General features: G+C 34.0%; 2 protein-coding genes across 2 annotated transcripts; one reads left to right on the forward strand and one right to left on the reverse strand.

Moving 5' to 3' along the window:
- The first annotated feature begins 589 nt into the window (after nucleotides 1-589).
- On the forward strand, nucleotides 590-2,722 carry LOC112770528 (uncharacterized). The gene is made up of 2 exons (XM_025814875.3): nucleotides 590-1,550; nucleotides 2,372-2,722. Exons 1-2 carry the CDS (start codon nucleotides 1,358-1,360, stop codon nucleotides 2,644-2,646), a joined length of 468 nt encoding a protein of 155 aa, XP_025670660.1. The 5' UTR covers nucleotides 590-1,357; the 3' UTR covers nucleotides 2,647-2,722.
- A 1,625-nt stretch (nucleotides 2,723-4,347) lies between these two features.
- Nucleotides 4,348-5,862, reverse strand: LOC112790546 (FCS-Like Zinc finger 14). The gene is made up of 2 exons (XM_025832993.3): nucleotides 4,956-5,862; nucleotides 4,348-4,796 (listed from the first exon to the last, which is right to left on the reverse strand). The coding sequence occupies exons 1-2, from the start codon at nucleotides 5,579-5,581 to the stop codon at nucleotides 4,637-4,639; spliced, it is 786 nt and encodes a 261-aa protein (XP_025688778.1). The 5' UTR covers nucleotides 5,582-5,862; the 3' UTR covers nucleotides 4,348-4,636.
- Between the last annotated feature and the right edge of the window lie 18,903 nt (nucleotides 5,863-24,765).

The raw sequence follows: 24,765 nt of genomic DNA on the forward strand, positions 1-24,765 counted from the left end.
CTAGATTCTAATCTCAATCAAAGGAGTCCCATCTTTCAGTATTAAAAAGAATAATTAGATATGTCTATGGTACATCCAATTATGGTTAATGGTATTCAAAGTCTGATGATTTTTTACAGTTGGTTATTGTGATGCAAATTTTGCGGGTCTGAAATTTGCTACTTCTTTGGGAGATCCGTCAATGTGTGGTCAAGTAAGAAGCAAGCCACAGTGACTCTATCTACTACCGTATCGCTGCATATTCTTGTTGTTCTCAATGGCTTTGGTTGAAAATTCAATTGGTCAATTATAAATTGAAAGCCAATAATATACTTTTTCTTTGTAATAATATGAGTGCTATAAATATTTTCAAAAATCCTGATTTGTACTCAAGAACAAAGTATATTAAAGTGAGATATCATTCGATTAGAGAGCATGTTCAAAAAGGTAATATTGATATTCAATTTATGAAATCGGAATATCAACTTACTGATATATTCACTAAGCCATTAGCTGAGGACAAATTCTATAAATTAAGAACTACTTTAAGAATCATTAGTTCTGAATCTTTGCATTAATTTTACCAATGTTCTTTTTTGAGAATTTTCACTCATAAATTGTTACGAGACATTTCTGAGTAGATGATGAGTTTTTAAAAGTTCGTTAAAATTGTTATCTGATTTTTTTTAAAAGAGATATGATGTGAGCCAAGCTAGTTTTTTTTTTTTGTAGACCCTTGTGTTTCCTTAAAATAATTTTCGGGCCTAAATAATAGTTTCTTTATATGCGTGGGCTTCATTGTTATTTTATCATATATCTATATCTCTTATTTTATCTTTTCTAAAAAACAAAAACAACTTTTTGGTGATTCTTGGTACAATTTTTTCGGATTTTGTCATCATTTTTTTCAAACAAGTTCTTGAGGCTTTCTAATCTTTTTTTTAATATTTATGTTTAAATTTTTTTCAAAACAAGACAAAAGTGCAACTTTTGGTTTTTCATCATACCTTTTACATATTATTATTATTTTTTGTTGTCTATGGTATTTCTCTTGCGGATCAGAGCTCCATGTAAGGATCTGCCGCTGGCCAATTAGTTGCTGCATGTACAAGACGAAATCTGAAGCGACGAGTGAGTTGAGTACTCGACCAATCCAACGTTGTTACCTTTTACATATTCATTTTACTAACGTTTCACATTCCTCATCACACACTATTACACCATTTCTTTTTTGAAAACTACCACTAGAAGAGGATCATTTTCTTGTAACCCTTGAAATGTCCCAGATTACCTTCGAAAGCTTCCCTCTCATCAAGCACACATTCATATCCGTATACACTCACATTCATCATCTCCTTCTCCTCCAGAACCTAAACCAATGGCTCACACTAAGACCACTGCTCGCCGATCAACTGTTGCTTCTCAGGCTGCAGAGCCCTCTCGACCAAGTGTAGCTAAGGGAAAAAGGCCAATGATCAAAGAAGAACCTCTTTCATCTCCACCTCCTTGCTCCACCTCTCGCCAAACCCCTCATCCCGCCTTTTGTCCTCTCTCTACTCCCTCACAAAGAGGTTACCCTCATTACTTTCTTCGTTCTGTTAGGGAACTAAATGAGATTTTTATTCCATTGCCTTCAAGTTGCATTTTATTTACCTTTCTCACTCACACTATAAGCCTATCCATTTTTCTTTATAAAGTTTTGGTTGTAAACCATTCTCTTTGTTCTTCTTATGTTGTTGATCTTGCTACATTAGCCTGAAAAGGTCTGAACTTTGTTGAAAATATAAAATTTCTTGACTGGAACCATCTTTTTAACATTAGAAAACTAGTTTATCCTAACTTTGTCGAGAATTTTATGCCAATATATTTTATCATGAAGAAAATGGTCATTCATAGGTCAAAGGCTGTGAAATTAATCTCAACAGAAACATTATAAGTGCAGCTATTGGTTATGTAGATGTGGGTATCAATGCCTATATATTCAATCATTGGAACGATGATTTAGGTTTATCATATCAAGAAGTCCTAGCTTGTGTATGTGTGAACATTTCTTTGATTGATGGACTTACCCCCTACTCAAATTCTTTGGACCTGTTTATGCTCAATTACACTGTATTTCATGAAAATTAAAATTTTATTTGCTTATCTCATGATTTGTCACGTGTATGACTACATTAAGAGTGATAAAAAAATTCTACTCTTTCTTATAGCATACTTTTAACTTGCATATTTGAATACTTTGGTATTGATTTGAATAATGAGACCTATAAAAATAAAAACTCTTACTTGAAAAGCTGGGGTGTAGATAAGCAACAAAAAAACGAAACTACTCGATCTAAAAGAGTAGTAATTGATGAAGAAGATGATTTTAAAGATATTTCTACATCTGCAGCTGGAACCTCTACATCCTCAAGCCAAATGCATCTACTTACTGGTGTTGTAAAGGATGTGCTTCAAGAGCTCATCAACTTGTCCAAGCATCTAATCACCTCAAGCAAGCAAGAGAGAAAGCTTGTTGTCCAAAATGAAAATGCCTTGAGAAAATTCATGGATCGATTTGAGGTACTTCTTAACTATGTGGACAACATGACTGAAGATGAACACATGCCATCTGATCCTGAAGATGAAGAGCCTCTAGGAACTGAGGATGAAGGCTCGAATGTCTAGAGTGTCTCATACTGCTACATTTGTTTTATTTCAACTCCTGTTGACTGACTTTTATTGAGATTGTTTTGTTTTATCCCATGTTTTTCAAATTTTTAGATGAGTATAATAACTGTTGTTACTTTGACATTTCTTTAACACTGCTTTATTTCTTAGCCTCTAACAAAATTTTGTGCAGATTTTTTACTTCACTTTTTACTCTCTTTGATGACCAAAGGAGGAGTAAAAGTGATAATAATAGTTATGAGGCTTGGGTTATTAGGATATTGATTTCAATTTGTCTTTCTCAATGATATGTTGAACTGATTTAGAAGCTCTAATGTTGCTCTATTGTTTAATTGAATTGATTAGGTTGTGATCTGTTGCTCTATAAAGTATGGTCACACATTAAGGGGAGCTAGCAACCATCAAGAAAGAAAGTGCGTGCTCATCATGACATTTTGGAATTAAGAGCACATTATAAAGGAATGGTATCATAAAAAAGAAGTCCTCTAATTTTGATCTGTGTCAAATTTTTTAATTATCATCCTTTTAAAATGTTTTTCATCAAGGAGAGATTGTTGAGTTTTTTTTTTAAACAATAATTGTTATTGATGATGACAAACATATATATATTTGATTGGGTTAAAAGCCTAAAGATTAATTGATGTATGTTTTATTGTTGCAGGCCCTAGTGAATTTTTGTTTGTGTAGCCCAAATAGAAACAAAGTTTAGCAACATTGTTTATTACATAGATTAAAGCACTTGATGCAAATGGAAGACCAAAGAGCGAGAACTGAAAATCAGAATTTTTCATAACTTTCAAGCTATTCACATCTTCTCCTTCATATTGCTTTATTGAATATTTTCTTTTCTCAGTTTATCTTTTTTTGATTTCTCATAGAAAAAGATATTAAGTGAGATATTTGAAAAAGTCATATGAGAAAAAAGACAAAGAAAATTGAACTTAGAGAAAAAGTCATTAAATATATCAATCTCCTTTGATATATTTTCTGTTTTGTATCAGGATTTTGAGAGTTTCTACTTGTTAAATTGTATGAGCACTTAGTGTTGAGAGTTTAGGTTAGAGAATACAGTAGAAACAAGTTTGGTTTGAAGTTTGTGAATTCCTTAAAAGAATTAGGAATAATCTTAGGAAAAAAACACGTTTAGTTAAAAGCTTGCGAATTTTTTTGATAGAGTTAGGAAAAATCTTAAGGAATTAATGTTTGTAATCTTTAAAAAAATAGAAAATTCTACTATTGTTATGGTGGTGAGTGAATGTAGATTTTATTGTACAAAAAAACCAAACTATGATATTAATGGTGCAAGATTCTCTTTTCTTCTCTATTTTATTTTGTTCGTTATGAGATAAAATGGATTCATTTTTTGCATAATTGCTAACTCAGATACAGCAGTAACAAAATTTCAATCTGTTTTGAAGTTCAAATTTCAAAAGCACAAAAGGCGACTCTAGATTTAATCTTCCTTCTCTAGCCTATTGATATCTTCAAGTATTAAAGCATTTTTACCATGTCTATATAAAATAAAATGAAAAGATAAAATAGAAAAACCTTAGTTGATGAATGGCAAATTTTGTTTTGTGTCATTGAATGGCATATGCTCATCTGATTGATGAATAGTATGAATGGACGGAAACCTACGCAACAGGGCAGAGCAGTGTCGGGGGTATAAGGTCAAATACCCATAATAACAAAAATAGATAACGAAAGGAAAATTAAATTGAAAGATAGAATGAAACTCTGAAGTCTCAACTTGTTCATGCCTTCGACAAAACTCATGATGAGAAGAAGTGAAGACACCCAAATCTATGCAATTGAGATCTTAAGTTCATAGTTCTCTTTATACATCCTGGTCCCCAAAAAAAAAAAAGTATGGCTATATTAGAAATCTCTATAACTATTCTTATTCCGATCAAAATTTTCCTTTTGGTTACAATTTATTATTACAACCAAGGTGTTTAAATTCTCATAAATATATATAGTCCTAAGGTTAAAGGGCAATAATCCCAGTTGAAAACATTTGGTCCCTTGTGTATGGTGAACTTGAGAGTTCCACAGATCTTGAAGCTTCTGATCTACAAAGCTCTTTCCTCTCATCAATCATTATCTGCCTTGAACGGCACTCTGGGCTACAAAATCCTTTCTCTCCTCTGCTCACAAAATAAATAAATAAATAATTAGTCCACCTCCCAAAATTTTATCAACTAATTTCAGTGAACAATAAAATAAAAATTCTGAGAATAAAATTGATTGCCTATTTAGTATTTCAAACCAAGCATAACGTAAAGATTTGGATTCATGTTTTATACCTGTACATGTATATGTCTTTGCCATGGAGTTTCTTTCTGCAAAGGTGACATGAACTGAGAAAATCCGATGTGAGAAACGACGCTTCACCTTCAACAACCAAATTTTGTGTTGGTGGGGTGGTGGTGGTTGTTGTTGTTGTTCTACCAACGCCAAAGTAGTTGTTGTTGTTGTTGTTAATAATCCTGTAACCATGTCTTAGATTCGCACCTTCTTCACCGCCATCATAGTAAACCTTAGTGATGGTCTTGTTATTAGGTATATGATACGTCACATATGTGTAATCTTCGGAGTTTGGAACATCAGTCTCATGATGATTTTGGTGTTGTTTTTCGTTATGAACCGGGATTGGCCTAGACCGGTACCGGTTCATGTTGTTTGGTGTAGTACAAACAGAAACGGCATGTTTTGGCAAAATCTCACTACCTTCTTTGTTATAATTGGATTTGTCAAGTGCCACCACAATTGCTAGGCCAACACCACCAAGGTCATAGCTCTTTAAGCCCTTTGGTGATGATGATTGCATCTTCAAGTTCATGTCCAAAGGGCTTCTTGGGCTCCCTATGGTGTCCAAAACTGCGGTGGCGCGGCCTCCGGCGACTAACAACTCCGACAACTTTCCGATCATAATTGGTCTTTTCTCTTCCCTAACATATGTAACAATAATTTCTTTCAATTTTGTAACAAGGATTGTGGGGAGTATGGAGAAGATTAGGGATACATGTGTTTGTGTTTGTGTTAGTGTTGGTGTTTGTGCCAAAGATTATTATTGTGAAGGAGGAGATTGGTGTTGTCTTTTATAAGACTATGGACTATGGAAAAGCAACCAGAGGGGTCCAAAAATAATTGATGGAGTGGTTGGAGTATAGCCCGTGGTTTCATTTGGAATTATGTGGGTGATGATTGCTAGAAAAATCGCTAACAAATTCATTTTTAATGGTTTAAGTGACTGTTTTTTATTTTTCTTAATATCTTTTAAATGAAAATTTTATTTAAAAATTTATTATTAGTTAATAAATTATTATATGTACATAATAAAATTTAAATTTTAATATTTATTTAAATAAATGAACAAGCTAATTATTGGATAGAACAAGGTAGCTGTTACTAAAATGTGTAAATAATATATGGCTTTTGATTAAAGAAATTGATTATAGCTTTAAACGGATTCATATGCCTTATTATTTTAGTATTTATTTTAGTATTAATGTTGTGTAAGGGTCACTTGTCAGTGGGCCAGTTTCTTGATAAAGTCATTTTCAATGATTGAGACATTGTATTGTAAAACTATTATTTCAAGCTTTAGTATAATATGGGTAAGTACGTAATTGGGTAGTTGGATACTTGATTATATATATAAATAAGCAAAAAAAATTAAGTTAGACAAAAGAGGTTTCTCAACTGGTGAATATTGAAACAAGGTAAGGTTAACATATGCTAGATTTACCGTTTCATTCAACTCCTTTTTATTTTTTTAACGGGCAATACAAATGTGTCATATGAAAAGACCAAAAAAAAAAGAAGGAAATTCTAAGCTGCGAACACACTGTGAACCCGTCGCTTTAATTTTTTTCGGTAGGGGCCACTCTCTTTAATTTAAATTTAATTTATAATACAAACAAAAGTCAGATGTAATGGAAAGCAAATGATACTTTTAAAAAAGCAAAAAGGTAATTGATGAGTTCCTCTTATTTATAACATTACTGAACTATTTGACATCATTTTTATGAATATTTTATAGATGATAAAAAATTATTATATTTATATTTAAGCAGTTAATTAAATTATTTAGCTTCTACCAGAAAAAAAAAACAAAAAATAACTAATTAAAATTTATACATCCAGATATTAGTAGTAAAACAACAAAAAAATTTATATCTAAAAATTCATAAAGTATATATCCAAAATTTAAAAATATTATCAAATTAAAAGATATTATGAACAACAAAAAAAATTATGCATTTAAAATTTATTATATTGGTTGATTTTTATTTATTTATTTTTTCAAAAATAGATTTGTATCTTTTTAAAAGAGAACACGATTATTTAGTCAAAAACTAAAAATAAAAAAAAAAGATTTTTTTAAATTAAAAAGTTTTATTTCTCAAAATAAATAAAATGAAAATTATTTTTCAAAATACATTTTTTGCAAGTCAGCAATACAAACTTTGAGGGACAAACAATTTTCTCTTCATGAAGCCACATAAAGATATAAACATATGGCAAAATCAGCAAATAGTAATCAAACCAGCTTAAGATAATAATCAAACATATTTTAAATCATATTATAAAATTTAGTTATAATTAAATATGTTCAAGATATAATTAAATTCAAGGGTCTAAACTAAAGTTTAAACTCATGCTTATAATTAAATACTTTTTAAATCATATTTTAAAATTTAATTTAATCAAATATGTTCAAGATATATAATAACTAAACTCAATAATCAAAATTAAAATTTAAACTCATATTATAATCGAATATAATTATACACACTTCAAATCATATTTTAAAATTCAGTTATAATCAAATATTCCGAAAGTAAATAATCAAACTATAAAATTCAAAATAAAGTTTAATTTTCATGTTATAATCATATTATAATTAATAAAACCGAGAAAGTACGTAAAGAGTACGCAAAAATAATAAAATTGTAAAAAAATAATAAAAAAAACGAAAAAATTTTATTGATTGTTGATTGATTGAAAAGTTATAAATTATGAAGCTAAAATTAAGTATACACTTTTTTTTCTTTCATTATTCTTTTACAATTTTATTATTTTTGCGTACTCTGTATGTACTCTTTCTATTTTATTATGGTATCAGAGCTTCTTTTGAGCTATTGAGCTCTGCTGACATCTATGGATAAACCAACCAATTCAGATCTTAAAATCCCTTCAATCTTTTCTCCTACAATGGATCTTATCGGATACGGAAAGATTCAACAGCGAAGGAAGACACAACTCCAAAAGATTTTTTAGCTTTCATTCTCTTTTTTTGGTTTTTTCATTTTCTTTTGTGATAGTATTGTCAAGAAAGTTTGTTACATCTATTGTCGTCATGAATTAAAGTGGAATAATGGTTTAATAACAATTGAAAGCAGATATAAAATATAAGATATATAATTAAAGACTGATATATTTTTTTCTAATTTATTATTTTAAATTTGGTTTAATATAATTGTTCGTGATTTTTTACTTAAATTATATTTTTTTTACTAATGTAAAATGAGAAATTTAAAAATGTCAATTTGAAAAACACATTATTTTTTAGAAACCAACATATTTAAATTAGCACCGAAAAAAGTACATAAAAAATTTAGATTAAATTATATATCGAATTGAATTGATTTAAATTAAAAAAAGGAAGAAAAATGAGTTTGTACATGTTGAAATTCTATGATGAACACAATAATTATGCCAACTCCTAAAGATTAAAAAATGTAGGGAGTTCATGGATCGTATTCGATCCGCGGTGTTTATTCGAATCCGATCCGGAAATTGCGGATATGGTCAGATCTACACACTAATCGGATCAGATTGCATATTTTGTGTTAGTATCCGCGTATCTGCGAAAATAAAGAAATAAATAAGTAAATATTCTTTTTATATTTTATTTCAACTAATAATTATCATATATGTTGTATTATTTTAATTTATTATTTAAGAAAAATATGTTTAATATTATTTTAAGAGTACACATATTTAAAAGAATAGAAAAATGAATTTTATTGATATTTTTTTAATAAAAATAAGCTTTAAAAAGATTTTTGTATTTTGTGGATATGTCTGATATCCGATCTGATCGGATCCAAGCTTAAAATATACGGATATGGGATCCGATGATTTAAGTGCTGATCGGATCGAAATTTTAGTCATATCCGATCCGATCTGATCCGCATTCACCCCCAGAAAAATGAGAAGTTACTAAATTGAAAGAAATATGAGCTTGATCAGAGACATATAAAACAGAAAAAATGGGGAGAGATAATTGTGATAATTTATAATTATTGGCACTCCTAGAAATTAAAAGATGAAAATTTTTTTTTAAGGAAAAAGCTCAACACGACAAGGTGGAGCATAAAAAATAATAAAGAACAACCCGACAACTCTAGTCGTGACAACCCCTAGTTATCTTCGGCATTGCCATCAACAACCATAGGGTTCACCACCACTCCACTTATCATAGAGCAAGAAGGATCTACTAATAATATCCACCACAAGTGAGCTTTGATTCCTGAAGATTTTGTCATTCCGTTCTAGCCAAACTGTCCAGATAACAGCAAAGAAGCCAATCACCTACCTCCTCCTCTCACCTCTTCTTGCTGCAGCATTCGTCCAGCTTTCAAAGTATTATTTGAGTGTACCAGTCATAGTCCATTTCCTTCCAAGAGCGAATAGCCAAGCACACGACACCTGCCAGGACATCTCACAACCAGCAAACAAATGAAAAGCAGACTCCACAGACTTACCACATAAGACACATGTACGATCATTTGGGTTAATTACACCTAGTCTACACAGTCTGTCCTTAGTATTCACCCTCCCCACCAACACAAACCAAGAGAATAACTCGATCCTTGGTGGAACGAAACCCTTCCAAATTGCACTTGTGAAGCTATAGCTTGTTATTTCCTCCGGGAGAACCGCTTCCTACAACATCTACACAAATGAGTTAGTCGAATAAATACCAGATCTATCCAATTTCCAAACCACTATGTCCTCCCTCTCAGATGTTAGCTGAACAGACTGTAAAACCTAATGGAGTTGGTTTACTAGTGCCAACTCCCACTGAAAAAGCTCTCTTCTCCATTGAAAATTCTATATCCACTCTAGCCCATCCCAAAACCCGCAATCCCCAATAACAGAACCTTTGAGGTTTGAGACCGAGAAAAGCCTTGGAAACAACTCTTTAAGAACACCGTGAGGTAACCAGATATCCTCCCAGAACCGTACTGTTCTACCATTCCCTACATCCATATACAAACCCCTGATCATTTTTTCTCCACATGTGACTCACTGATTTGTAACTGGCAAATATCCTTCCAAGAACCCCCTTGTAGGTACAGGCTGACCACACGGCATCTCATTCGGATTCAAGTTATTACAGGAGCAGACGACTTTCTTCTACAGGGGACAATCCTCTTTCGAGAACCTCCACCACCACTTAAAAAGCAAAGCTGTATTCCGAATTACTGCGTCTCCAATTCCCAAACCACCTGTCTTTTTTGGAGCCATCACCACTTCCCATTTTACTAGTGGTATCCCATTTCTCCCATTCTCTTTACTCCACAAGAAGTGCCTTTGGAGTGAGATCAACTTCTCCGTTACCACCTTCGGCATCTTGTATAGGCTAAGATAGCAGATAGGCAAACTATTCAGAACAGACTTAATAAGAACCAGCTTACCTGCTTTGTTTAGGGTATTTGCTTTCTATAGACTTAACTTGTCTTCCACCTTATCAATCACCGGTTTCCAAGTCTTCACAAGCCTCGGGTTTGCTCTAAGAGAAATGCCAAGATATCGGACTGGTAAAGACTCCTCCTTGCATCCCAGCAACTAACACATCTTTCGCGCTTAATGCCGATCACTGTTAACCGGAATGAAGCTAGACTTCTCAAAATTGATACTCAACCCTGACATTAGCTCAAAGCAACGTAACAATCGCTTGTAGTTCCTGATAGTCTCTTCCTCAGTAGGACAGAAGAGAATGGTATCATCTGCAAACTGTAAGTGCGACAGCTCAATGTTATCCCTTTCAACCAAAAGTGGATAGATGCTGCCATTCCTCACTGCCTCCCTGATCATCCTATGTAGCACATCAACAATTAGCACAAACAGAAATGGCGATAAAGGGTCTCCTTGTCGTAGTCCCCTTTCCATCTTGAAAGGCTTAGTGAGGAACCCGTTTATCAAAACCGACATAGACGCAGAGCAGACACACTCCTTAATTCACCCCCTCCATATATGGCTGAAGCCCATCTTCTGCAAAAAACAATATCCACAAAGCTCCATTTGACCCGGTCGTTTGCCTTTTGAAAATCAAGTTTAATAATCGCGGCACTCTTCTTCCTATCCTTCAGCCACTATACAGTCTCACAGGGTATTAATGCCCCATCATGAATTTCCTGCCCTTCACAAACGCACTCTGTGTCTCTCCTACTAACCCTGGCATGACCTTCCTCATTCTCCGAACCAATACATTAGATATGACCTTATACACACAACCCACCATACTAATCGACCTGAGGTCTTTTATTTCTTTAGCCCCAACAAACTTTGGCGCCAGCGCCACCCAAGTGATATTCAAATCTCTAGGTAAACTCGAAGACCGAAAAAAATCCAAGACTGCTCCAGTAAACTCCTGCCCAACTTCTTCCCAACACTTCTTGATAAAATTCATATTATATCTGTCACTTCCTGGTGCTTTTGTTGACTCGCAATCCCATACTGCCTCCTTTATCTCTTCAACAGATGGCATCAACTCCACTTCTATTGCCTCTTCCATATCTATCTGCATTACTAACCCATCCTGAAAGCCTACGTTAGGTGACACCTCCTGTTGGTACAAGTCCTTGTAGAAATCTCTTATAGCCACCTTAATCCTGGCTTGATTCCTCACTACTCTTCCATGAATCATTAAAGTATCAATCCGGTTGTTCCTCCTTCGAGCTGAGGCTAAATTATGAAAGTACCGAGTATTTTTGTCCATCTCCTTTGCATGCCTGGATCTTGACATCTGCTTCCAATGTACCTCCTTCCTGATATACCACCTCTTACAAGAGCTGACCAGTGCCTTCCTTCTTGCTTCCAAGGTTTCATCATGCACTCCATTACTGACCATATCGTATACTTTCTTGATCTCCTCCTCAAACTTTTTAATCCTCATGTCTATAGACCCAAAATTCTCTCTATGCCATCTGCCTAAAGGAATCGTCATGACCTTTAACTTGTCCAGGAACCGCACCTCCTATAGGCTTCTCCACTCCTCTTTTACCATCCTCAAGAACCCTTCATGAGTGAACCATGAATCAAGACTTCAAAAGGGTCTCGGCCCCCTTCCGACCCTTGCAGCTTCCATCACCACTGGGAAATGATCTGATAACCCTCTTGGACCACCTCGTAGCCTTGTATCAGGAAACTCTTCTAGCCATTCCAAAGTAACCAACATTCTATCAATGCGGTTACAAGATTGGCCCCTAAACCAGGTAAACAGGCGGTCAGATAAGTCTAAGTTCACTAGTTCCATATCTTGAATCCAAGATTTAAAGTCTGCTGCCGACCCCGTCAAAGTAGTAGCCGCTTTTCGTTCTTCCATTTTAACGACCTCATTAAAGTCTCCCATAAAGCAAAAAGGTACTTGACATAACCCAGATAAAAAAACTCAGCTCTTCCCACACAACCAACTTTTCATTCCTAGTATGCGCACCATACACTAAACAAATAGCACAACAAAAACTACGCTTGATCAGCTCCCCCTCCATACACAACCATCTATCTCCTTTATAACAGTTGCCTATCTTAAAAACCGTTTCATCCCACATCAACAATAGACCGCCTGAAGCACCTTCCGTCCTGCCATACTCCCATCCTACCGCATCATTTCCCCACAGTTGCACAACATCAAATTTAGTTATTACCTCTCTTTTAGTTTCTACCAGGCCTAGCATATGTATATTAAAATTTTGCCTAAAGGTTTTCACCATACTCAATTTTCCAACTCTCTAAACCCCCTAACATTCCAAGAGCTAAAAATCATTTAAAACCAGCTATACACACCCTACTCCGATTTTTTGGGTGACTTTTTCTAGCTTTCTCCTTTTGCTTTGCTTGCCTTTTCTTCCGGGCTATTGCCTCATTCTATGCCTACAGTACTGCCATAATATCATCTTCCTCATTGTACTGAACCACTCCAGATTCAACTGCCAGGTCCCAAGCCTTCCTGTTCTCTTGCATGTCATTCTCACGTTTATTTTCAGACTCTTCCGTGCCGGTATCACTGTCAGCATCAAGTGTTGCATCCCTCAGGTCCTCTGGCTCCCCCTTGCACCATTCTCCTTTACTTCCGCCGTTACTGCCAAACCTTGGCCTTCCAAACCGTCCGGTACTTTAACCGGTCGAACCCTTTTTGAACATTTTTTGTACGGACCGCACAACCTGTCCTTATCCCTTCCCCTGCCAAATCACAACCCCGTTCCCCCTTCTACATGTCGATGAGCTCAAGAGGACCCACCAACCTAGATGAGACCTCCCCTCTTAGCCTCGCCATCTCCAAGCCACCATCAATACGCTGTGTCCCTGCTGCACTCAACCCACCGGATTCATCATCGCACCTTACTACGTCATTCAATTCGTGCCGCGCCCCACTCGCAGCTGTACTTACCTTGTACATACTGCTGATCTCAGCCCCAGGATCCCTACAATCACTTCTATAGTCCCAGGATAAGGTTCGACCCAAATTTTCTTCCGCAATATTAGGTAGCAATCCTACACCGGCAGCCGTTGTCTCTTTAAATCCCTTGATTGTTGTTGTTGCCGTTTTAGAATTCAAAAATTCGGTACTCCATTCATTCAAAATCTCTGGCAATATTACCATTCTGCCCTTCTATTGTTCTTCATCCCTTGCCATCATGACAACCATCTCCACCTCTACTTTCCGTCCCACTACCTGCACGTGACTACATTCCCCAGCTTCATAGGCGCTGCCGAGCATGGATCCACAATTGCCGGCCACGACCTCCTTCAACATACAACCCGGTAAGGCCCAAGCATTACTTCCCGCCTACTTAATCGCCACATCAAACCCAGTCGTGGCTACAACGAGATGGATTCTTTCACTAATGGCATCAAGCCAAAACGTATAAATCAGCACACGCCCCACACTAAATGACATAAGAGAAATTGTCGCAGCATCACATGACACCACCTCACCGACTGTTCACCAATCATACGGAACGTAGCGTCTGACTAAACATGTAGAGGGACCCCAACGCACTCCAGCAAAACTCTTCTCTTATCACATCGTTCAGCCTCATTCCACCGTCTAACACTACTGAAGAACGTTAAAAGGCCCATCCAGTTTCAGAGCAAGAGCCTCTTCCACACTACGAAGGCTATCGAAAACTAATAAAGCTTTATACTTCCCCATCTCACAAATCTTTACCTACCACGTTAGGCCAATTCGTCCGAGCTGTTGCAGTAAACAAATAAAAATCTATGGTAGAAGTTGTCATCCCAATAATACTCCTATTTAGCCAATCCAAATTAGTGGTATCCGCATAGACCCGAATTTCCTTTACCGATAAGTCCCCTACATGATTACAAGCCTTGGCGTCGTCCACAGGATAATAAGATTTGCTACCAATAATCCCACGAGTAGCCTCCCTAATATCTGCGCGCATCCTTTCATATACTTGCTCTTCATCCTGTTCGGGAGATTTTCCATCATCAGCCCTACCGTCCACCGCTTCCTCCTTGTACCTCGGTGTCTATCACAGTCTTCCCTTGGAGGTATCCCTCCTATACTTAGCCTCCCTTACAAAAATCTCCTTCCTTTGTAGCCGCATGGAATTCATTTCTGAGATCGCTTTCAGCGCCCCTCCCTTCATAGTGTACCTGATGAACGCAAAAAGGTATACATCATCATCTCTCATTTTTCTTGAGCGATAGATGTCATTGATCCTCCCCGTCCATGAAAACAACTGAAACAATTCCTGCTTCGATATATCTCCTGGTAGCCTATCCACAAAGACGGTGAAAGAATCTTATTCCAATCTAACATACTTTTCTCGGTTCCAAACCCTAAAATCCTTGATTTGAGGTTGTAGTTGACGAGCCCTACCCCACCCGGTGTTTCCCCAATTCCCTCTTTCGCTCTCTCTCATACTATGTACTATGTACTCTTTATGTACTCCTAAAACCAAACCATGTACTCTCTTTCTCGCTCTCAAACCCTTTCTCTTACCACAAATGTTGTCTTCATAATCACTAAGGCTGCGTTTGTTTACAAAAGACAGGACACTGAGACACATAATCGTATTTGGCAGAGAAGACATGGACAGAGACAATGTATTCAGAGACACTGAATTAGTGTATTTTGTGTCTATCCTGACGGGAAGGACACGGAAACACTAACAAAGGACACAACTTATTTTTTATTTTTTCTTTCATTATTCTTGTTAATTTTTCATAATTATGTTTTTATTGTTATATTTTTCATCTCAAATTTTTTGAATGAAAAAAATGAAAAAAAATTAAATTTTCATAATTTGTTTTAGTTTATCACCAAATAGAATACAAGAACACAAAATTTTGTGTCTCTGTCCATAAGTGTCTTGTCCTGTCCTGTTCTCAATGTCTTGTCTTGTCCTGTTCTTAGAAACAAATGCAACCTAAAAGATGAAAAGTTACTAAATTGAGAGAATCATGAGATTGATAGAGATAAATTGATACCGATCAATAAAACAAAAAAGAGTGGAGAGAGATACCGCTTATTTTTAAAAAAATGGAGATAAATAGAAATCACTTGTTTTTTAGTACTTATTGCTCAAATGTATCCTTTCATTTAATCTCTTTCACCAACTTTTTTTATTTTTTAGTACTAATTGGATTAAAACAATTCAAATTTGAAACAAGATATTAGTAATTGCATGTTAAAAAATTACATTAATTTAAAAAATAAAAATTAAATTGATATTATTTTAATTGTAATTTTTTTATAATAATAAATATATCTTGTTTATACGGTAAACGAAATATATATTTTTTAAGGATAAGCTACAAAAAATGCATCCAAATTTCGAATAATTTTGTCGCTAACAAAAATGCACTCAAATTTTGTTATCGACAAAATTCAAATTTTGTTATCGAAAAAAATGGTTTCAAATAATTTAAAAACGCGACAAAAATGTCTAATATTAAATATGTATTTTCAAAAAATGCTTTAAAGATTGAATTTTAATATGATTTTTTGCAAGCATAATAAGATATTTTTATCTCTATTTGATAATTTTTTTACTAAATATATATTTTTTGTGATTTTTTTGTTAACAACTAATAATACTTTTAAAAAATCACACAAAAATATATTACGCTATAAAGCCAAATAAAATTGTGACTTATTTTATTTACATTTTAAACGAAATACATTCATAATTATCTCATTTTCACTGTAACGAGATAAATAATATTACATAAATTAATAAATACCTCCCAAATTATATATATTAATAAATAAGATATTTAATTTATTTATATAAAAAAATCAGCCTCTGAATTAGTTATATCTTATTATATATTTTTCTTGAATTATTGTAACTTAGTTATCAAATATTCTAAATAAATGTAATATGAAAAATATTGAAGGTAAATAAATTTAAAAAATCAGTTGGAATTATAAATGAAATCATTTAAGAAAAATATATTATCAAATCATACAAATTTATAAAAATCACTAATAAAAGTGAGTTGACATAATTTGTAAAGGATGAACTTATTTTACAAAAAAATAATTCAAAATATTTTGGTCTACAAATAGAATACTTTAATACTTCGTGTGCATATTAGGTGAGATAACTAACTCGGAATTTTAAAATTTTTAATGTTTAAAGTAAGAATCGAACCTTTGATAAATTAGTAAATGGTGGACGAATTCCTCTTAACCACTCTTCAAATTTCTCATAATATACTTTAAAAAGAAAAATTCATTTTTACTGTTTTTTAATATTTTTCCTCTTTAATTTGTTACGCAAACTTTTTTATTTTTGTAAAAAAGTAAAAAAAAAAAAAGAAAAAGAAAAAGAAAAAAGAGCACATTCTGGGTATGTATTCATTGTAGCCTTGTAGGGCCTGGTTGTCTCCAAAGAAAGATTCCTGGAATTGTGAATCGTTGGATGAAGAAAACGTGTCATGGGTCTAAGTAATTTGGATTGGCAATGATTGATTTATGAGCCACGAAACAAACACAAAACATAGAGCCCACTGAATTGGAGACTGCATTTCCATAGCCTTCGTTTTTCCATGAAAATGACGTCGTTCATAGCCCCACTCCCATATCTATTTGTCGTTACACTACCAGATTGCAATTATATCCCTCAAGTTATTAATTTTATGACAAGATGTACTCATTTATCATTTTCTTTTATTTTCTCTTTTTCATTTTACGAGAAAAAAAAAATCATTTCGATTAGCTGGATCTATCTGAGCTTTTCATTTTAGGTTTATTGCACAATTATAAACAATTATAAATTATTAGTCCTCTAGTTCTCTATTCATCCTAATAATGAGAATAATAATAATAATTCTCTATTTCCCACCGCTATTTCACTTTTGCTTTTTTGCTAAAGATAGTTGTTCGAACTAAATTGGGTGGTCGAATATTGTAAGTACCACAAGATGTATGAATATTCTATAAATAATTGTTAAATAAAAAATATATTAATTTATTAATTTATTAGTTTAATTAATAAATTATTAATTGAACTGATAAAATTAATTTTATATAAATAAAAAATATAAAATAATTAAAATTTAAAATTAAAATTAAAAATATATATTTTTATTAATATTTTAAAAATAATTAAATTTTAACAAATTATAATTAATAAGTTATAATTTAATTATTATTATATAAGTATATAAAATTATAATTTTTTTATAATAAAAATTTTTAAATTTTATTTTTATATTGAAATATTTTATATTTATTATATTATTATATACTATAGTATTTATTAAAAAATAATATTAATAAATAACATATAATCATATCTTAAAAGAATAATTATATTGTAATAAATAAAAATATTTGATATTTTTTATTTATACATATTTAATAATATTTTTATTAATAATTATGAATAATAAAAAATATAATTTATTTAAATATAAGGGAGTATAAAATTAAAATAATATCTAAAAAGTTATCGTTCAATTTTACTATACAACTCGAAAAAGTCTCGAAGATACCACAACTACACTCAACTCTGAGTTTTTTTTGTCGATGTTTACAGTGAGATATGTCATACTGAAAAGCTTCCACCTTCTAAACCTATCAAACACAAAAAAGCTGGAAGTCAGATAGAATATTGCAAGTACCACAAGATGTATGGGCATTCTATAAATGATTGTTATGACTTAAAGAATGTCATAGAAAAGCTGGCCAGGGAAAGTCAAATAGAAAGGTACCTGGCTGAGAGGTCGGACAACCAAAAAAAGAGGAAAAAAGATGATGATGACGAAGGACGGCAAGATCGATCCCCACAAAATCCTGAAAGGCACATACACATGATAAATGGAACTAAATTCTCACGTAAAAGACATCTTAAAGAAGTATACCAAATTGAAAAAGACAACAGAGTTTCCGATTTATCCACAATTTCGTTCACCAAAGAAGATGCACAAGGGGTGACATCTGGTCACAATGAACCAGTAGTAATAACAATGATCCTTACTAATGCAAATCTGCATAGAACTTTGGTAGACCAAGGAGAGTTTGGCGGACATACTGTTTAAGCCCGCTTTTGACAAGTTCGAGCTGGAAGAAAAGGATTTGAAGGCGTATCCAGACAACCTTTTTGGTTTGGAGGACATACCAATCTGACCTCTTGGTTCATCTCATTAAACACCACCTTTGGTAAAGGCACGAGGTCAAGAACGCTAAGCATTGATTACATTGTGGTCGACGTCATGTCCGCTTATAATGCCTTAATAGGTCGGACCACTTTAAACCGACTAGCTACGGTTGTCTCTACACCCCACCTATGCATGATGTAAAACCCGTAAAATTAGTGAATAATTAGCTAATAAATTAATTATTAATCAAATAAATTAAAAAATATAATTTTATGGTTTAGTGAGGTAGAACTAATTAAAATAAGAATTTTGACACTAATTTTAACGAATTTGGCCCAAGATTAGGCCGAACAGGCCGAATCGGAACCGTATGGGGCCGAAAGCCCAAACTAATCCATTAAATTTTCAAGAGCTCAGCTCTCTTTCCCTTTTCCAAATGAGAATCACACTGGGAAACTTTGGGAATGAAGGAGCAAAAACCTAACCCTTGTTTTGATTTCAAATTGTCATAACTTTTAATTCGGATCTCCGATTGCCGCATCGTTTGCAGCCATGTGACCACCGCAACAAACTCTACAAAACCCGCTAAACAATTTAGTCGGTAGGTCACATTGTATCACTCAGCTGCTCCTCCTATAATTTCAAAAATTCTTGAGCCTTGGTGTTGAGATTTCGTTAAATCCTGATGTTTAGGAGCAAATTAATCTTGAGATATTGTTGGGTCTTGCTCTAATTTTATGTTGGTAAGGTGAGACAACTCCAACCCTTGTAAAAATATTTGATATAGTGAAACCCATATTAATTGAGTGATGTTTAATTGGAATTAGATTGAGTTGTGGGTTATTTAAAGCATGTTGTTGGAGTTTGTGATGTTAAAAGCTTGAGGTTGGATTATTGTTGCTAAAAATTCTGTTTGGAGTACATTTTTGGAGCTTTGGGCATTAGACAGAAATTGGCCAAGATATGGTCTTGGTTTCTCGTATTTAATATGTAATGTCTCATGAAAATATAGGCTAGATGACCATAGGATAGGTTGGAATGTATGTTTATGCTAATGATAGTGGCCTTGATGAAAATTGATAAATTGTGATGATTTATTATGGATAATTGTGAATACGAATGTTGATAAGTTGAGAATTGATGTTTGATGACAAATTATTTGAATTTGAAGGAAAAATGGTATTTGAGTGGTTAGTTATGATATAAGGGTAGATATGTATATTGTTGAATGTTTGATGTTGGATTATTGACAGAAAAAAGTGAATTGAATTGTGAAGGTTGATTGTTGAAGTTGAAGTGTGATGTTTATAATGATATATATAATGAGCTAAGTATATGTTGATTGGGATGTGGAAGGTTGACTTGATTGAGAAGGTTGAGGTAAGGGTGTCATAGATTTTGGAGCTATGATATGGTATGTCTTGATGTTGATTATGAGTATAGAAAGTTGGTTTTGAATGATGAGTTGATGAAAAAAGAGGTTAGAGCATTTTTGTGAAAATCTAATTTTTTGCCGAACTTCGGCAAGCCATAACTCGGCTTTCGAACCCCCAAATTGTTTCAATTTCATATGAAAATTGGGTCCGTGAATTTTACGCCGTTCGAAGAACGGATGAAAAATGTTTTAAAAGGAGAAAGTTATGCGCGTCGGAAGTTCGGTATGTAAAACTGAAATTCTGCAGACTTAGCCATTTTTTACAAATCTACAATGCATGCGTACGCAAACCCCTCCAAAATCGGATGGACGTTTCTATTTGGCATTCATGCATACACGGACGAGGTAATGCGTACGTGTGATAGCAAATTGCACTCCCACGCGTACGCGTGACCCCTGTGTTTTAGCAAAGTAAAATTTATGTTTAAAATCTAATTTTGAACTTCTAAACCTCTATTTTTACATATTTAGACCTTAAATATTATTTTTAAGAATAGAAAAGAAATTAAGTTGTGAAGAGGGAGTACTCGGAGGTGAGGAAAAGCTTAGGACATGTTGAGTTATGAATGTGGAGTGTTAACTAAATGAAAGAAGGATTGATAATGATAATGACATTGAGTAGGGAGGATGATTGAATTTGACTGAATTAAACGATAATGAGGTATATGTGACCCCAGGTAGAAGGACGAGGAAGAGGGATTGATATTGAGGTATGATATATGAATTAATTGGAATGATAATGAAAATGAACCTGAATTTGATTGTGATATGCCTCGAGATAAGATGCAATGGTGGTATCCATTTGATCCGGGTAAGAGGAGAGAAGACCGGGTAAGAGACGGTGGCATTGTCCACTCGCTCCGGGTATAAGTTGAGACACCGGGTAAGATGTAGTAGAGTTATCCACTTGCTTCAGGTAAGAGTTAATAAGCCAGGTAAGATGCTGTGGTGTTATCCACTTGCGCTGGAAAAATTTGAGGTTTCGGGAAAGATGCAAGGGCTGTGTTCTGTCGCCGCTTGTTCCGGGTCAAAAACTGTAACACCACCTGGGTAACAGGCAGGGTGAAGTTGTCCCCTACTTCGGGTACGCGGGTAAGATGCAAAGGTTGCGACGTTGTCCCACTTGCTCCGTGTTTGGTGTTCTATCCAGTGTTAGCTACCAGACATGTCGAGTTTGGCTTTATAACCGACAGATGAGACTCATCAGTAGTATGATAGGTATGCATCATGTGCACATGTTTGATTTGCTTGTTTATGCATTGTCTTGGCTTGCTTAATTGTTTATTCATGTTAATTGCTAACTGTCTACTTGTTATATGAGCTTTCTGTATGTGCTTAACTTGTTTGTTTGTTTGCTTGTGGTTTCACCAGAGTTGGAGGATTGGAGGAAAGGCGGAGGAGTAAGGGTTTTGATTAGGTTTTGATCAAGGTTAGCACCTTAGAGAAGTACCCCCCAGTTATGGCTTTCGTCTTTAAATCTTTAACTTTTATAATCCGGGTATCAGCATTCTAGGATTGTCTCTGCCTTTTCCGGGACCTTATTTATTATATATGTGGGTACCTTAACCATACTGAGAATCCCGGTTCTCATCCCATACAATATTGTTATTTTTCAGATGTAGGTTGACAAGCACCACTCTGTATTTTGGAGACTCTAATGAAGCGAATAACTCTTAGGACTCAGGGACGTATTTTGTTTATATTTATATATGTATATAGATTCTCCACCTTGTATTTTATTTTTTTCCCTCTTAGAGGTTGACTCGGAGAAACAGGTTGTCATTTTTTCCGCTTTGGGTCATTTTGGGATTCTCATGTATATATGTATATATGTTTGTATGCTCTGTCCAGTTTTAACTTTGTGTGGTAGGGTATACACATGAAGTTTCCAACTGCAGAAGGAATCGCTACCATAAAGGGAAACCAGAAGCTAGCAAGAAAGTGTTACAATGAAAGCCTCAATTTAATAGCGATGAGCGGATAATTTATACGCTTTTTGGCATTGTTTTAGGTAATTTTTAGTAAGATCTAGCTACTTTTAGGGATGTTTTCATTAGTTTTTATGCTAAATTCACATTTCTGGACTTTACTATGAGTTTGTGTGTTTTTCTGTGATTTCAGGTATTTTCTGGCTGAAATTAAGGGACCTGAGCAAAACTCTGATAAGAAGGCTGACAAAGGACTGCTGATGCTGTTGGATTCTGACTTTTCTGCACTCGAAATATATTTTCTGGAGCTACAAAACTCCAAATGGCGCGCTATCAACGGTGTTGGAAAGTAGACATCCAGAGCTTTCCAGCAATATATAATAGTCCATACTTTATTCGTGATTAGATGACGTAAACTGGCGCTCAACGCCAGTTTTATGCTGCATTCTGGAGTCAAACGCCAGAAACACGTCACGAACCAGAGTTGAACGCCAAAAATACATTACAACTTGGCGTTCAACTTCAAAAGAAGCCTCTACATGTGTAAATCTCAAGCTTAGTCCAAGCGCACACCAAGTGGGCCCCGGAAGTGGATTTCTGCATCAATTACTTACTTTTGTAAACCCTAGTAGCTAGTCTAGTATAAATAGGACATTTTAGTATTGTACTAGGCGTCTTTTGACCACATATCTGGTCCTTCTCCCTATTTTCGAATTTCATATCATATTTTGGGGGCTGGCCATTCGGCCATGCCTGGACCATCACTTATGTATTTTCAACGGTGGAGTTTCTACACACCATAGATTAAGGGTGTGGAGCTCTGCCGTACCTCGAGTTTCAATGCAATTACTACTATTTTCTATTCAATTTAGTTTATTCCTATTCTAAGATATTCGTTGCACTTAACCATGATGAATGTGATGATCCGTGACACTCATAATCATTCTCAGCTATGATCGCGTGACTGACAACCACTTTCGTTCTACCTTAGACCGTATCTCTTGGATTCCTTAATTAGAATCTTCGTGGTATAAGCTAGAATTGATGGCGGCATTCATGAGAATCTGGAAAGTCTAAACCTTGTCTGTGGTATTCCGAGTAGGATTCAGGGATTGAATAACTGTGACGAGCTTCAAACTCGCGATTTTTGGGCGTGATGACAAGCGCAAAAGAATCAATGGATTCTATTCCGACATGATCGAGAACTGACAGATGATTAGCCGTGCTGTGACAGAGCATTTGGACTATTTTCACTAAGAGGATGGGATGTAGCCATTGACAACGGTGATGCCCTACATACAGCTTGCCATGGAAAGGAGTAAGAAGGATTGAAAGTAAGAAAGCAGTATGTTGCAGAGATCCAAAAGGAACACAACATCTCCATATACTTATTTGAAATTCTTACCAATGATTTACATAAGTATTTCTATCTTTATTTTCTGTTTATTTATTATTATTATTCGAAAACTCCATAACCATTTATTATCCGCCTAACTGAGATTTACAAGATGACCATAGCTTGCTTCATACCAACAATCTCCGTGGGATCGACCCTTACTCACGTAAGGTTTATTACTTGGACGACCCAGTGCACTTGCTGGTTAGTTGTGCGAAGTTGTGAAGAAAGTGTTGAGTTATAAACGCGCATACCAAAGTTGAATGCCATTATTAGAGATCACAATTTTGCCCACCAAGTTTTTGGCGCCGTTGCCGGGGATTGTTCGAGTTTGGACAATTGACGGTTCATCTTGTTGCTCAGATTAGGTAATTTTCTTCTTGTTTTATCTTCAAAAATTTTTCAAAAATCTTTCAAAAAAAAAATTTCTCCTTTTGTTTTCGAAAAATTATTCAGAATTTTTAAGAATGAATTCTAGTGTTTCATGAAGCATGTTGAAGCTCGGCTGGCTATTAAGTCATCTCCAACCCTTGGATTAAGGCTTCCACTTGTCAACATAAAAGGCATGTATATAAAGTTGGATGAAGTATCAGCTGTTGCATGCCTGATTTATATCCTAAAGCTGGCTGGCTATTAAGCCATGCCCAACCCCTGGATTGGAGCTTTAGGCTAACATTGAAAGACTCCTGGAATTCTTCTTAGAAATTTTGAATTTCTTATTTTCTTTTCCTTATATGTTTTTCGAAAAAAATGAAATAAAATCCAAAAAAAATACAAAAAATTCATAAAATCATAAAAACCAAAAATATTTTGTAATTCTTGTTTGAGTCTTATGTCATGTTTTAAGTTTGGTGTCAATTGCATATTTATCTTACTCTTGCATTTTTCGAAAATTCATTGCATTCATAGTGTTCTTCATGATCTTCAAGTTGTTCTTGGTAAGTCTTCTTGTTTGATCTTTAAAATTTCTTGTTGTGTTGAATGATGTTTTTCATGTGCATTTTTGCATTCATAGTGTCTAAACATGAAAGATTTCCAAGTTTGGTGTCTTGCATGGTTTCTTTGCATCAAAAATTTTTTCAAAATTATGTTCTTAATGTTCATCATTATCTTCAAAGTGTTCTTGGTGTTCATCTTGACATTCATAGTGTTCTTGCATGCATCATGTGTTTTGATTCATAATTTTCATGTTGTGAGTCATTTTTTATGTTTTTCTCTCTCATAATTAAAATTTTAAAAATAAAAAATATCTTTTCCTTTTTTCTCTCAAAATTTCAAAAATTTGGGTTGACTTAGTCAAAAATTTTTAAAATTAGTTGTTTCTTGTAAGTCAAGTCAAATTTTCAAATTTTAAAAATCTTATCTTATTAAAACTTTTTCAAAAATCAAATCTTTTTCATTTTTTTATTAATTTTCAAAAATTTAATTTTTTTAAATATTTTTCAAAAATCTTTTTCTTAGTTTTATCTTTATTTTCGAAA

Source organism: Arachis hypogaea, chromosome 3 (genome assembly GCF_003086295.3).
Source record: "Arachis hypogaea cultivar Tifrunner chromosome 3, arahy.Tifrunner.gnm2.J5K5, whole genome shotgun sequence".
In the NCBI taxonomy this organism is placed as follows: domain Eukaryota; kingdom Viridiplantae; phylum Streptophyta; class Magnoliopsida; order Fabales; family Fabaceae; genus Arachis; species Arachis hypogaea.

Bases quoted from the DNA above. Each gene is read 5' to 3' on its own strand.
- LOC112770528 (XM_025814875.3), top strand. From the start codon at position 1,358: ATGGCTCACACTAAGACCACTGCTCGCCGATCAACTGTTGCTTCTCAG. The intron at 1,551-2,371 runs GTTACCCTCATT...CTACATCTGCAG, and splicing joins CTCTACTCCCTCACAAAGAG to CTGGAACCTCTACATCCTCA.
- LOC112790546 (XM_025832993.3), bottom strand. From the start codon at position 5,581: ATGATCGGAAAGTTGTCGGAGTTGTTAGTCGCCGGAGGCCGCGCCACC. The intron at 4,797-4,955 runs GTATAAAACATG...TTTTGTGAGCAG, and splicing joins AAAGACATATACATGTACAG to AGGAGAGAAAGGATTTTGTA.